This window comes from Prosopis cineraria, unplaced genomic scaffold, assembly GCF_029017545.1.
Source record: "Prosopis cineraria cultivar Desert tree isolate PC_DT_omini unplaced genomic scaffold, ASM2901754v1 PC1, whole genome shotgun sequence".
NCBI classification, from domain to species: domain Eukaryota; kingdom Viridiplantae; phylum Streptophyta; class Magnoliopsida; order Fabales; family Fabaceae; genus Prosopis; species Prosopis cineraria.
This window is the reverse complement of record NW_026555332.1, coordinates 1934781-1947321: the sequence shown is the minus strand read 5'-3', so window position 1 is coordinate 1947321 and position 12541 is coordinate 1934781. Positions and strand designations below refer to the sequence as shown.

Genomic DNA, 12541 nt, shown 5'->3' with positions numbered 1-12541 from the left:
CCTCAAATACACACTTCTAAAGTTTCACTAAGCTTAAATAGTGTCAAATTGTGATTAGTTTACAATTAATCACATTAACCACCATTAATATCCATTTCAGGATAATTTTCAACACCCACTCAACACTTTCTAATTTTCAAAATCATAATTCCCTCATTTTTAATCACACCCATTAGGTTCACTAATATCTATTAAGCCACATTAACTTTATTGAACTCCTAACTAGCTATTAATGGCTTCATGTTGCTCCAACCACCTCATTTATGGTGGATTTTTGGGTAATTACTACCCTTTAACTACTAAAACTCACAAATTCATAATTTTTAGGTTTAAATAATCCAAACAATTTTGATTAACTCTATTTAAGTCAATGAATTTGAACTCATACTTTTTATGGACAAAAAATTATCTTTTCTAATAAACCCTAACGTCTATATTCAATAAAATGGAAGAGAGAAGAGATATTGACGTTTAGGAAACTTACCTCTAATGTTTAGAAGCTTCGAAACACTCTTAATGCTTTAAAATCCCAAGCCTTAGTAGAGCTCATGGTTTTCCCCTTCATTTGCTCTTTTGTTTCTTTTTTGTTCTATATCTAATCCACGCTCTTATTTCTGCAACATTTTGACCATGTGTTGCAACATGTGGTACAAAGAGGCACATTTCATGTTCTGGTGACTTGTGTGTTGCAACATATGGCACAAAGCCATTTCTATTTGTTTTTCTCCCTTTTCGACATCTGGTTGGCCTAGCTTTGCTTCGAACTTATTCCTAGGACTAAAATCATAACCTCACACATCTATTAGCTCTTTGTAACCACACATCACACTAGTCTACTCATTTAACCCATTTAACTTAGCTAATTGGGGTTAATCTTTTATGAATGTTATAGGTACTAACAACTTGATCTCAGTATAAGTCGACCCTCTGGTCTTGGTTAGTGCTAACGGTTTGGTCCCGGTCCAAGCTGGAGGCTTAGTCCCGGTTGTCCTTAACAATCTTGTCTAGATTAGCTCCGACTGTCCAATCCATCTCCTATAGTTAGTCTTGGTTATTGGTGGTGGTTTGGTCCAAGTCAATGTCGACCATCTAATCTAGGTCGTCCCCGACTACCTTGTCCCTATTGTTTGGTCCCAACATGTCTAGCTATCCTGTCTCAATTATTGATGGTGCTTAGTCTAAGTTAATGTCAATCATTTAGTCCTAGTCTACCCTGGTCATTTAGTTCCATTCACAGTCTGTCATTGGTAGTTTGCCAGCCATATGATCTAGATTTACACTGACAATCTAGTCTAAGGCGACGCCTGTGGTTTAATCTTGGTTGGTGTCGTCCGTATGGTCTAGGTCAAAGTTGATTATTTGATCTTTATGTGTGTTGGCGGTCGGTCCCTATTAATATTGGCAAGCAAGTGCCAGTTGATGGCAGTCTAGTCCTGGTAATCTCTTATGGTCCTAATAGACATTGGTTGGAGGCAGCGATGTCAAAGTCGAGAAGGTAGTGAATTTAACAAACAAACACAAGGGAAGAAAGAAACTTCTATTAAAATTTGAAATAATAGAGATTTAAATATGATTTGAAATTATAAAGGAATTGAGATAGGATTGAATTTGGTTTTGAATCAAATCTAAATTCACACATTTTTAATTAAGGATAATAATAAGTAAGGACCTTATAAGAATAGTAATACCAAATTAAAAACTTTAGTATTGAAATATGGTAGAAGGAATACTAAAATTCAAGAAAAATAATGTTAAAAAATTCTAATTTAACATTAATGTTCTTACAAAATTTTTGTTTGTCATTCTCCCTTTTAATTATACAAATAATAGATTTAACTCTAATTTAAATTTATATACATCTAAACATAACATAAGAGGTTATCTTAGTTTAAATAAGGTCTCGTGTTTGAGTCTTGAAAATATAACAAGTATTGTAATTGTAAATTTTTAAGGAGGTGGGGAAGAGGCTTTCCAAAAATGGGTCAACCGGATCTCGATCTGAATTAATCTAGCTTCGTGGGTTAGTGGCTGGGATGTTGGATGCTATGTGTCAAAACAAAACAGGAAAAAAAAAAAAAAAAAAAAAAGGAAGAAAAGAAAAGAAAGAATGTGACAGAGAGTACTCGAGGATGATTGAATTCCAGTTACTCTTTCAACCTCAGAATTCTTCCATACCAAACGGAGCCTAAATCTTTTATTTCTTTTTGTGATGATTCTGAAACTGTTTTTCATCTCCTTTATCCTTAAGGGAGCGGCTATCTTGATCTCGTTCAAACTGCAATTTCTCTTCTCTGCTTCAAGATTTTAGCTATACATGTAACTTGTATGGCCGTTTGACCCACCGTACTCAAGGAATTAAGCTTTTGCTGCCCCGGCTAAACGATGAGCATTGAAGCGGTTGGTATTTTGCAGTTCAAGCTTTAAAGGTATATTGTTGCGTTTATTGCGGAATTATGGCTGTTTTACTTGCGTATTAGATGATCATCGAACCTCGAAGGGACGCTATATCGGTGTTTCTTCCCTAGCATCGTGCGTTTGGAATTTCTGTTGTTATATGCTTATGTCCCTGTTATTGTGATAAAAATCGCCTAAATCAGAATTGAGATTTTGGAATTTTACTCTTGAAAGGGCTAGAAGCAATTGCGTTCATTGAAATTAGAGCAGAATGTATTGCAATTTTTTGGAGCATGCAGCAGAGTATGTGAAGCAGGCGGTTCATGAGGATGATGCTGGAAACTATAAGAAGGCATTTACTCTTTATATGAATGCATTGGAATACCTAAAGACCCATTTGAAGTATGAGAAGAATCCCAACATCAAGGAAATAATAACCGAAAAATTTGTTCAGTACTTGAGGAGGGCAGAGGAAATACGTGCCATTCTTGACAAAAGAGAAAATGGGCCCAACTTGTCTGGCGGCGCAACTCAATCTAATGTTGTGAGGCCAAATACAAAGCCAAAGAGTGGAGAAGCTGGAGATAAGGATGATCCGGAGAAAGCAAAGCTGAAGGCTGGTCTTGATTCTGTAATAATCAAAGAGAAACCAAATGTCAAGTGGAGTGATGTTGCTGGGCTTGAGAGCGCCAAACAGGCATTACAAGAGGCTGTGATATTGCCTGTTAAGTTCCCTCAATTTTTCACGGGTAAGCTCCTCAAATTATTTTCTTGTATTTTATTTGTTATATGATAAAGATGGGACACACTCATGTGTCTGTCAATACTGCCATGAGACACTGTCTGCATGCTTGCAAAATTATATGAATTAAATGTTTGGCAATGAAGAAACTGTCCTTAGTTATTTGTTTGATTCTTTGAGGTATGAAAATTAAGTAGAAAAAACTACTAATCTCATAACCAATGAACTCATCAGTCTTGCTTGCTAATTAGATGGTTTAACAATCATCATAACTCATTTATGTTTGCCTCTAGGTGAGGAAATTCATTGGTGATCAATAGTTATTGACTTCACTGAAATTTTTTATGAAAACTCTTTATTTTTGATTTGAGTCTTCTAAGATCATCCTCAGTTAAAGAATTTATAGCATATAAAGCACCCGACCAATTTTCAATTTTATTGACTACAATCTCGTGTAATCTGATACTTGCTTAGGGAAGAGACAACCATGGAGAGCATTTCTATTGTATGGTCCCCCAGGAACAGGGAAGTCATATTTAGCAAAGGCTGTAGCTACAGAGGCAGACTCAACATTCTTCAGGTATTATATTCATGTATATTAAATGGAATAGAAGGAGCACTTACATTATACAATTTCTCAGCTCATCATGGCAAAACTTAGGATAGGATTACAAGTTAGCCATTTATGCTTATGGCACACACAGGAAGGAAGAGGTTTATTTACTTTTTATAATCATATATTCGTTATCATAATTGCTTGTTTGTGAACCATTCTAACCTTAAGCTATCTAGTCATAATGTAGTTAACTTTTTTATGGTTCCAACTAATCAATTTAACTTAGTGGTGTTTGTATCACTCTCAAGTCTCGTGCACCAAAGCCGATGTTTGATATAATGTTTCAACTACATAGACATGATTTTGGGGTCGCTTTCTGTGCTACAATTCTATTTGCTATTTGTCTACAGTGTCTCATCATCAGATCTAGTTTCTAAATGGATGGGCGAAAGTGAAAAGCTGGTTTCCAGTCTTTTCCAAATGGCTCGTGAAAGTGCTCCTTCAATTATTTTTATTGATGAAATAGATTCTTTATGTGGCCAACGAGGTGAAGGCAATGAAAGTGAAGCATCTAGACGCATCAAAACTGAACTTCTTGTACAAATGCAGGTAGGTTTGGTTCACTGGAAGGCCTATCTTACATGGCCACTAAAAATTATATCTCTATTGTTTGGGGCATTTTATAATTACATCTTCAAGGGTTTTTCTAACATTCAATAATTTATATAGTCTTTTGGGCATCTTAGTCCTTGGATTTTGAAAAGGTTTTCTTCCTTGAGAAGGAAGAATCATACTAACTAGTATATCCAACCACATGTATGCGGCAGTCATTCTTTCATGATTTGCAATGGAATAGTATCAAATTGAGTTCACCATTTGCTTAAATGAGTTGATCATGCCTACACCTGGTATCTTTGGATCATAATCAGCATTTGTATGAAATATTTACAACTGCTTTAATTCAAGATTAATTAGGGTCTAATGATTGTGCATCCAATAGGTTATAGCCTTGGCATTATAATATTAAATGCTTCACTTTCCCTTAATCAATGATGCCCTTAAACGTTGAGAAACAGCAGCTGCTCTTGAACTCAAATCGATAGATCTTCCAGTATCCTTTCTCTGTGAATGGCTTTTGTCATATTTTATCTCTCAATACAAATTGGCTGGTAACGTATACACATATTTTATACATTTTTCTTGGTTCAAGAAGGTCTTAACTTATAAGTAGCAATATATTTTAACGTATTGAAATTCTGTTTCATTTGAGTATGTGTCAGGGTGTGGGTAAAGAAGATCAGAAAGTTCTCATTCTTGCAGCCACCAATACTCCTTATGCTCTGGATCAGGTTGGAAAATAAACATATGAAATTCTGCAGGCAAATACTGAAGAAATTTTTTTTATGGTAATTATTGTTAGGTTGAGACTAAAATAAATCCATGCAGGCCATCCGACGACGTTTTGACAAGCGAATATACATACCTCTCCCAGACATGAAGGCCAGGCAGCATATGTTCAAGGTGTGAAAGCTTTCAATGATGTACATATCCTTGCGTGTCCGCAGAACATAATAACCATGGCAATATCTTCCATTTACAAAATTTCATCTCTGTAAGGATATTTAATATGGGCAGGTGCATCTTGGAGATACCCCACATAACTTGACTGAAAAAGATTTTGAGGAATTGGCTCTGAAAACAGATGGATTTTCTGGTTCAGACATTTCTGTTTGTGTGAGTAGTACTCACTCGATTTATATGTTTTGGATTCCTTGATTGGCATCCTAAGTGTTGGCTTTCTATTAAGTAACTATTTGTGTATAAACTTTTGGCATCGCTATCCCTATAAGCTTTCACCTTTCTTTTTTTCCCCTTTCAGGTTAAGGATGTACTTTTTGAACCAGTTCGTAAAACCAGGGATTCCAAATTCTTTAGGAAAACCTCAAAGGGAATGTGGATCCCTTGTGAGCCTACTGAAAAAGGAGCTGTTAACATTAACCTGCAAGAACTTGATGCACAAGGACTTGCTTCAAAGGTACATAATGGTTGGGGAAATGAGGGATTTTAAAAGTTTCTAGTAGAAAATTTTGGATTTGGTTTTCTTACATGACATAATGGCCATGCAAGGAGATATGGATTCAAAATGAAATTGCATCTATAATATCTCTTCTGACATTACCATCATGTACGTGGGAGAATTACGTGCTAAGTATGCCAACAGCTGAAGGAATTTCATTATAAAATCTTAACTGAATGGCGTTAACTTCTCTTTTGCTGTTTGAGACCAATTTGAAAGTTGATTTCACAAATCCTTATTTAAATTCTGATAAGATAGGAAGAATGTTAGAGGATGATGCCTAAGAAGAAAAAGGAAATTTCGAGTTTAGAAAAGAATATATCCATCTACATGTTATGTTTATGGTTATATGATTTGATTTGATTTGATTGGTAATTCAAAACAGAGTATTTGTTGTTGGGCACTCTGTTGGTCCTGACACTAAATTTCATTCTTTATCAAGTGGAAATGTGATTCAATGTCTCTCCTGATTTCCTTCATTTTATTTCTGGGAATTGGTGCAGATTGTGCCACCACCGATAACAAGAGAAGATTTTGATAAAGTATTAAGAAGGCAGAAACCAACAGTAAGTAAAGCTGATCTCGAGGTGCATGAGAGATTTACCCAGGAGTTTGGAGAGGAGGGTTGACTGCTATTATCAAATGAAATAAGCAGTCACTTCTGGACAATTTATGTACCCATTATAAAATAGACAAGCCTTGATAAATAGAATAAATAGCTTATAGGGTTTGAAGCCTGAAACTACGTTAGATAGTTGAGGGAGCTCTGCCACTCTCATGGTCTTTCTTAGTCGAAGTCACATTGGCTTCCAAATACCGTGTGGTTTAATACCATGACTCAGTAAATTGTTATCACCATATGGTTAGGAAGTTCTAGTAACACCCTCTGCCTTGTAAATAATATTTATTAAAAATGAAAAAGAAAAGATGATGATATCTGTAGATTTTATTGTATTAATATACCTTCGATTGATCTTTTGGTTGGTTAAAGATTTTGGGGGAAAAAACTTCTAATCTTAGTGTTTGTTTGAAAGAAACAAAGTGTAAATTTTCTCCCAAAAAGCATTTTCTTTTTTATGAATTAAAAAAAGTATATTATGAATAAGAAGTTATAGTATTTTCTTGAATACGTGTGCTCGGTTGAGTTAATTGCGTGAGTTGTTACCACTATATGTATGAGGATAAGAAGTTGAAGTAGATAGCCACATTCTAGCATCAACGTTCTTGATTTGTGAATAATTTAATTTTTTTTATAAATTTTATAGTAAATAGTATTTAAGTACAAAGATTCTCATAGCATTTTTTTTTAAAAAAATGTATATTATTTATGGATAAGTACTAGTGATTGTACCATTTTGGCAATTAAAGTGACTTCCAAATATTTGTATATAATTCAAAATAAGTTATATTATTTATTATTTCTTACACAGTATCTCAAAAATTTTCACATCATGTATCTAAATATTGACACTAGAAAATGAGAATACGAATATTCTTAATTGAGAGATTCAATTGCTCAGTTGTGTAATTTCCATAGTTCAGATCCAAAGAATGAAAATCTTTCAGCTGCGAATTTCACAATAAAAATAGCAATTTTAAGTTAAAAAAACAATTTGAAAATTTGAAATAATCGAACAAATGATGAATTCTTTCAATTGAAATCCTGTCAACAAGAGCAACGAAGTGTAATGTCTAAATCTACCCCCAAATTACAACCTTGTCATGTCATCTCACGTCATGGGAGGAACCTTACGTGGCAGCATGTGTTCTACTGGGAGAGAAAATAGGTTTGAATGGTAGGTATATCGTCTCAAAGGCTCATAACGACTGAAAATAATCCCAAACCGCACATAAATGGAGAGTGAAAGATTGTTGACACTATTATATGATGCCAGTCCATTCGCAGCGTGTTACTTTCTTGTTTTGGGTTTTGGACTCTCAAGCAGTGAGGTCTGTAACAGTAAATATAGTTTAACTGCTCAGGAGCATTTACCTGAAACATGCTTGGAGAAATGAGCGCATTGTTAGAAATCTGACAGCACAAGTGAGAAACAAAAATGTCTGAAATAGCATGAGTGAGTGACATCGGGAAGCATCATGCAGAGATGTTATATGTTTCTTTAACTCTAAGATCGGCAAGTCAATCGTGAAATGTAGCTAAAATGAAGTAGCTTGTAGAAGGGATTCTAACAAAATTAGTCACGGGTCTCCACTTGATATGTTGAGTATTTGAGTGAAATGGTCTGAGAGTTTCGTTTCAATGACCACGTGAGTAGTTCAATCTTTCCACTTCAGTTTCCAATCCCCAAGGGCTTTTAAGCATGCAGTTTGAAGGCAAGCTACGGACAAGAGGGATTGAATTTAAAGGAATAGCAGTAGCTTTATTTGTGATCAACTGGTCAATTCAATATAAAGTCTATAGAAGGTTGTACTATTAACAAGCTATAAACAGTATAACTTACCTTATTCAGCGCAACGCATGAAACTCATGTCTAATTATATTAATAAAGGTGTGTAAGAATAAAACAAATGAGATAAGATTGTGAATTTTGTAACAAAGATTTAGATATCAAACAATTCATTAGCAAGATCTTCAGTACCCAAGATTTGCTTCATCTGGGCTCTACTTGCCTTGTTTCCAAGGATATACTTCCTCCATTACAACCTCTCACATTTTAATATTAAGCTTGTTCATGCTGATCTTTTCTTTTCAATTTTTAGTTTTTCTCCATGGACTTTGTATCTTGTATTGTAATCTTTTGCCCGTAATATAATTTGTTCTTTGCTTTTCTTCAAAAAAAAAAAAAAAACCAGTTCGTAGGCAGATTAATGAGTCTAAGTTACAACGTCAATCCCCAAAATCAATGGCTGAGTCCTAAACCCTGACCTCTGACCTCTAATCTCAGCCGATTCAATGACCGGTCCGATTTTCAGTATTTTGTAGTACAAGGATATTTAATCAATAATGCATTTTGCTAAATAACATTGTCCCAGCAGAGCTCAAAACAGTTGATACCTCATATGGGCATGGCTTTCGCTTGTCAGGCTACACAGGTCTGGCACGACCCCTATTATATTTTTGCGGACTAGGCTTGGCAACATCCACAACTATCATCCATCCATTGATAATCTGTCAAATTAACATCTCTAAACATTCAAGACTTTGTCTTGTCATGTTGATCGCATTCTTTTTTCACTCTTTCTCATTGACAATTGTAAAGCAGAATAAATGGAAAGAAAAGAACACTTGTGTGAGTCTGTGTGTGTGTGAGAGAGAGAGATTTTTTACCTTGCCATTCATCTCTTTCAATGCTGCAGCTGCAGCCTCCTCTGTTGTGTATTCCACAAATGCATAACCCTTGGACCTTTTAGAAATTTTATCCATAATAACTTTAACTGTTAAGTATGACCATCTATTAGTAAAAGCCAGGTCCCATTTTCTTACATAGTGAGAAAAAATAGGAATAAATATAAATTTACACATGCACACGCATGTGAACTGTGAAGGTACCTTCAACAAGCTCACCGAAGCCTTCAAACGCTGCACGTAAGGTTTTCTCAGATGTATAAAATGATAGGCCTGTTAGAAATACAATAATTGTCAGGTGGTATCATCTCCCACATGAAGGAAAGTATGCTTCAGGAGATAATTAAACATGGGTGATTTTCTAAAAAATTTAAGCGACTGCAAACTCATAATAAAATGAAAGGAAAACATAACTTTGGATCCCTATACTTTATTCGTGTTTTGCTATAGATCCTTACATTTTTTTTTTTGGTATTGTAGGTTCTTACACTGTTGTTTTCTTTTATAGGTACCACAAGACCAGCAAGATGGACAGGAAATGTAAGATGGACCAATAAATAAAGTTTGCTTGGAATAGCATACCTGTCACAAAAAGCTTTTTGGTTTTCAAAGGAGTTGCCTCACTTGCTTCAGAAGAGTTCAGCACATTCAAACTGTTTTCAAGGTTCACACCTGTTTGACATGTAGTTAGATCAAAATAGAAAGAGACTAGTAGAAAACCACAAACAGCATTAATAAAATATTAGTGCAAACTAATAGTCATTGGATCGTTAAGGAAAATTAAATCATGAATGAGACCATAAAGAGTCACACCATTTCCTACTCTAGAATATAGCCAATACAATGTTCAATACACATTATTGATTAATAAAAAGAGCTAGTTGGCTTTGGCACCCTAACTGATAGTCTTTGAATAGAGTAGGCCTTGCTGCCATTTTCTTTACCAAAAGGGGGGGGGGGAAGAGTTGGTCGTCTATTAAAACCAGCCCTAGAGCATTCAGATTCATCTATCATTATAATATATGGCAAGTAGCAAGACCACTGATCTTTCCCATGCAGTCTATTCCAGAAGAATAGAGACCATTCAATATAATAAAAAAAATAATTAAAACAGAAAGATATACTGACTAATGACAATTTTCTTCCCTAAAATCGAGTAAATATCAATAAAATATAATGAAGCTATTGACATCAATGGAACAATAAATTACATAAAAGGTAACCTATTCTGCAAACACCCTAGTAGTATATGAATTGAGGTAGATATATAGGTCCACTTGGGTGAGCTGTTGAAGTGCTTGTATACTAAGTCCATTTTTAGTAGTTAACTTGTTATGCAAAACTAATGCCAAAAAATATGCAGGATAACAGCTCATATGAACCAAAAAAAAAAAAAGCACAGCCAAAAGAGTTAATATGCAATAGTAATACAAGGAGACATCAGACAAGTTGATCAAGTGGTGGCAGTACATTCTGTCAATAAAATAAAATCAACATTCATACATGCCACTCTTCCTCTTTTTTCTTTCTGCCCTATAACATGTTCCAAATGTACTGCAACAATTTAAATCGTATAAGCAAAAAATTTACACCATCACGGTCTCTCACAACTCACAAACCTGCATAATCTTTAATTTCTGACTCAAAATTATTATCCGGCTGAACTGATAATACACCAGGCACGCCTGCACAACAAGAAGCATTGATTAAATATGATGATTGCATTGATAGTTGATAGTTTGATTTCACAAAAAAAAGGGGGGGGTAAAGTTTCACTAGTCTAACCAGTTAGCTGTTGTGCACAATCCTCATCAAGTTCACAACAAAAGCCAAAGTTGGTTTTCCAAGACACATGGTATATACACATTTGTGCATCCTTCTCACTGCAAAGATGATTGTCATGTGAGGGAAAGGAGAGGTGATTAAGAAAGTAAAAACAGTAGAGCTCAAAATTTCCCCTTACTTTCCCATGACTTTGGCTAGAATTTGAGCATAATAATCCACAACCTGAGCCTTCGTAACAACCCCAACCCCAGGTTTATGCATTCGAACAAGCCAATGCTTTGAATTCCCAGCAGGGAACAACAAAGTGGCCCCAGTTTGTAGCTTTGACAAATTATCTGCCCACCCATTTGATGATCTATAATCCTTTTCCGGAGAGCTGAAATCCAGATCAGGCCTAACCGAAATGACGCCAGGTATACCTGGAAACATATATGCAAAACAATTACTTCCATTACAACAATACCTGTATCGCGAGTTGGCTACACCTTTTACAAACCAAACTTCAACTCCATTTTGAGGGAACCATAAAACATAACAAGCACAAGCAAATGCAGATAAATTCAACCTAGGATGAATTTCATCATCACAGAAACAAGCAAATCAGCTGCAATTAAGACAGGTGAACCTAACAATTTGTCAAATTGTTGGGCCCAAGTAGCTTTAATCTCAAAAAATTAGTAAGTTCACAAGTTGCTCTTGAAAATAAGAAACTCTTTGTCCATCGATCTTTCGTCAAGGTAACCCAAGAATCCCAAAGGAAAAATATACAGAAAGTTTGCTACTTCCAAAAACAACTTATCCACTCACGAAATTTGAAGTAAAGCTAAATAGTCGAATAGTTATTTTTCCAATAAAAAAAAAATAACTTACGAGCGAGCTGGGAAGAAGTTTCTTCATCGATGTCGCAACAAAAACCGTAGTGGGTAACCCACGAAGCATGGTAAATACACATTTGAGCCTCTTTCTCACTGTTGGAATCAAATTCATCGTACTTTTAGGACTTAAAAAAAAAATCAAATATCGTTCAGATACAAAACCCATGATACATTTACCTGCCAACAACTCTTTGCAGAGTTTGAACATAATAATCAATAACTTGCTGCTTGGAATCAACCCGTTGTGGAGGCTTTTCCATGATTACTATCCAGTGGCGGTTCTCAGTGGTGGCAGAAGCCAAGGGAGTGTAAGTAGTTACTGAAGTTGCCGCTATTCTAGAACAGAAACACTTACAGAAACAGGAAGACGAGGAGGAAGAAGAAAGCTTGAAAGGGGTTGTGTTATTCGATGAATTGCGCAATCTGGGGTTTAAGGGAAGGTGGGGAAGTTGGATAGTATGAGGTTTGAGAATGGAAAAGGCCATAGATTCATTTAACGAAGGCGAAATCAATAGAACATCCATGTTTTGGTTCGGCTCAAAGCTCTCCTTCAAGATTGATTTTCATGATATACGAGTTTTCTCTTTTCTGAATGCTCACTCTGCCTTCAACTCCTCACTTGTGAGCAACATTGGAAGCAATTATCCAAACTTGCTGAAGTTATTAGTGAATAGGATAGGCTCCCTCGTCTCCAGGTTCTGTTTATCATGGCGTGCGAAAAATGCTTTTGTGGCAGGAGTGTGCTTTTTTTATTTTTTAAAAAAAGCTGATGTAAGCGCGTCGTAAGACTATAACTTTAGGAGTA

The 12541-nt window shown here is 35.4% G+C and overlaps 2 protein-coding genes across 5 annotated transcripts; one reads left to right on the top strand and one right to left on the bottom strand.

Moving 5' to 3' along the window:
- The first annotated feature begins 2076 nt into the window (after positions 1–2076).
- Positions 2077–6759, top strand: LOC129291344 (protein SUPPRESSOR OF K(+) TRANSPORT GROWTH DEFECT 1-like). Its single transcript, XM_054928640.1, has 9 exons — positions 2077–2426; positions 2629–3143; positions 3611–3716; positions 4103–4301; positions 4973–5041; positions 5139–5213; positions 5328–5426; positions 5572–5727; positions 6273–6759. The coding sequence occupies exons 2-9, from the start codon at positions 2666–2668 to the stop codon at positions 6396–6398; spliced, it is 1308 nt and encodes a 435-aa protein (XP_054784615.1). The 5' UTR covers positions 2077–2426; positions 2629–2665; the 3' UTR covers positions 6399–6759.
- Positions 6760–7396: 637 nt separating this feature from the next.
- LOC129305257 (organelle RRM domain-containing protein 1, chloroplastic) lies at positions 7397–12458 on the bottom strand. 4 transcript variants are annotated; one of them, XM_054945273.1, is made up of 10 exons: positions 11914–12458; positions 11732–11829; positions 11040–11280; positions 10862–10959; positions 10696–10761; positions 9659–9748; positions 9281–9349; positions 9059–9165; positions 8786–8899; positions 7397–7772 (listed from the first exon to the last, which is right to left on the bottom strand). In XM_054945273.1, exons 1-9 carry the CDS (start codon positions 12258–12260, stop codon positions 8816–8818), a joined length of 1200 nt encoding a protein of 399 aa, XP_054801248.1. In that variant the 5' UTR covers positions 12261–12458; the 3' UTR covers positions 7397–7772; positions 8786–8815. The 4 variants fall into 4 exon arrangements, with proteins under 4 accessions (XP_054801248.1, XP_054801254.1, XP_054801242.1 ...); XM_054945279.1 differs by having other exon boundaries at positions 7397–7721; XM_054945267.1 differs by having other exon boundaries at positions 7397–7762; positions 11914–12457.
- Positions 12459–12541: the final 83 nt, after the last annotated feature.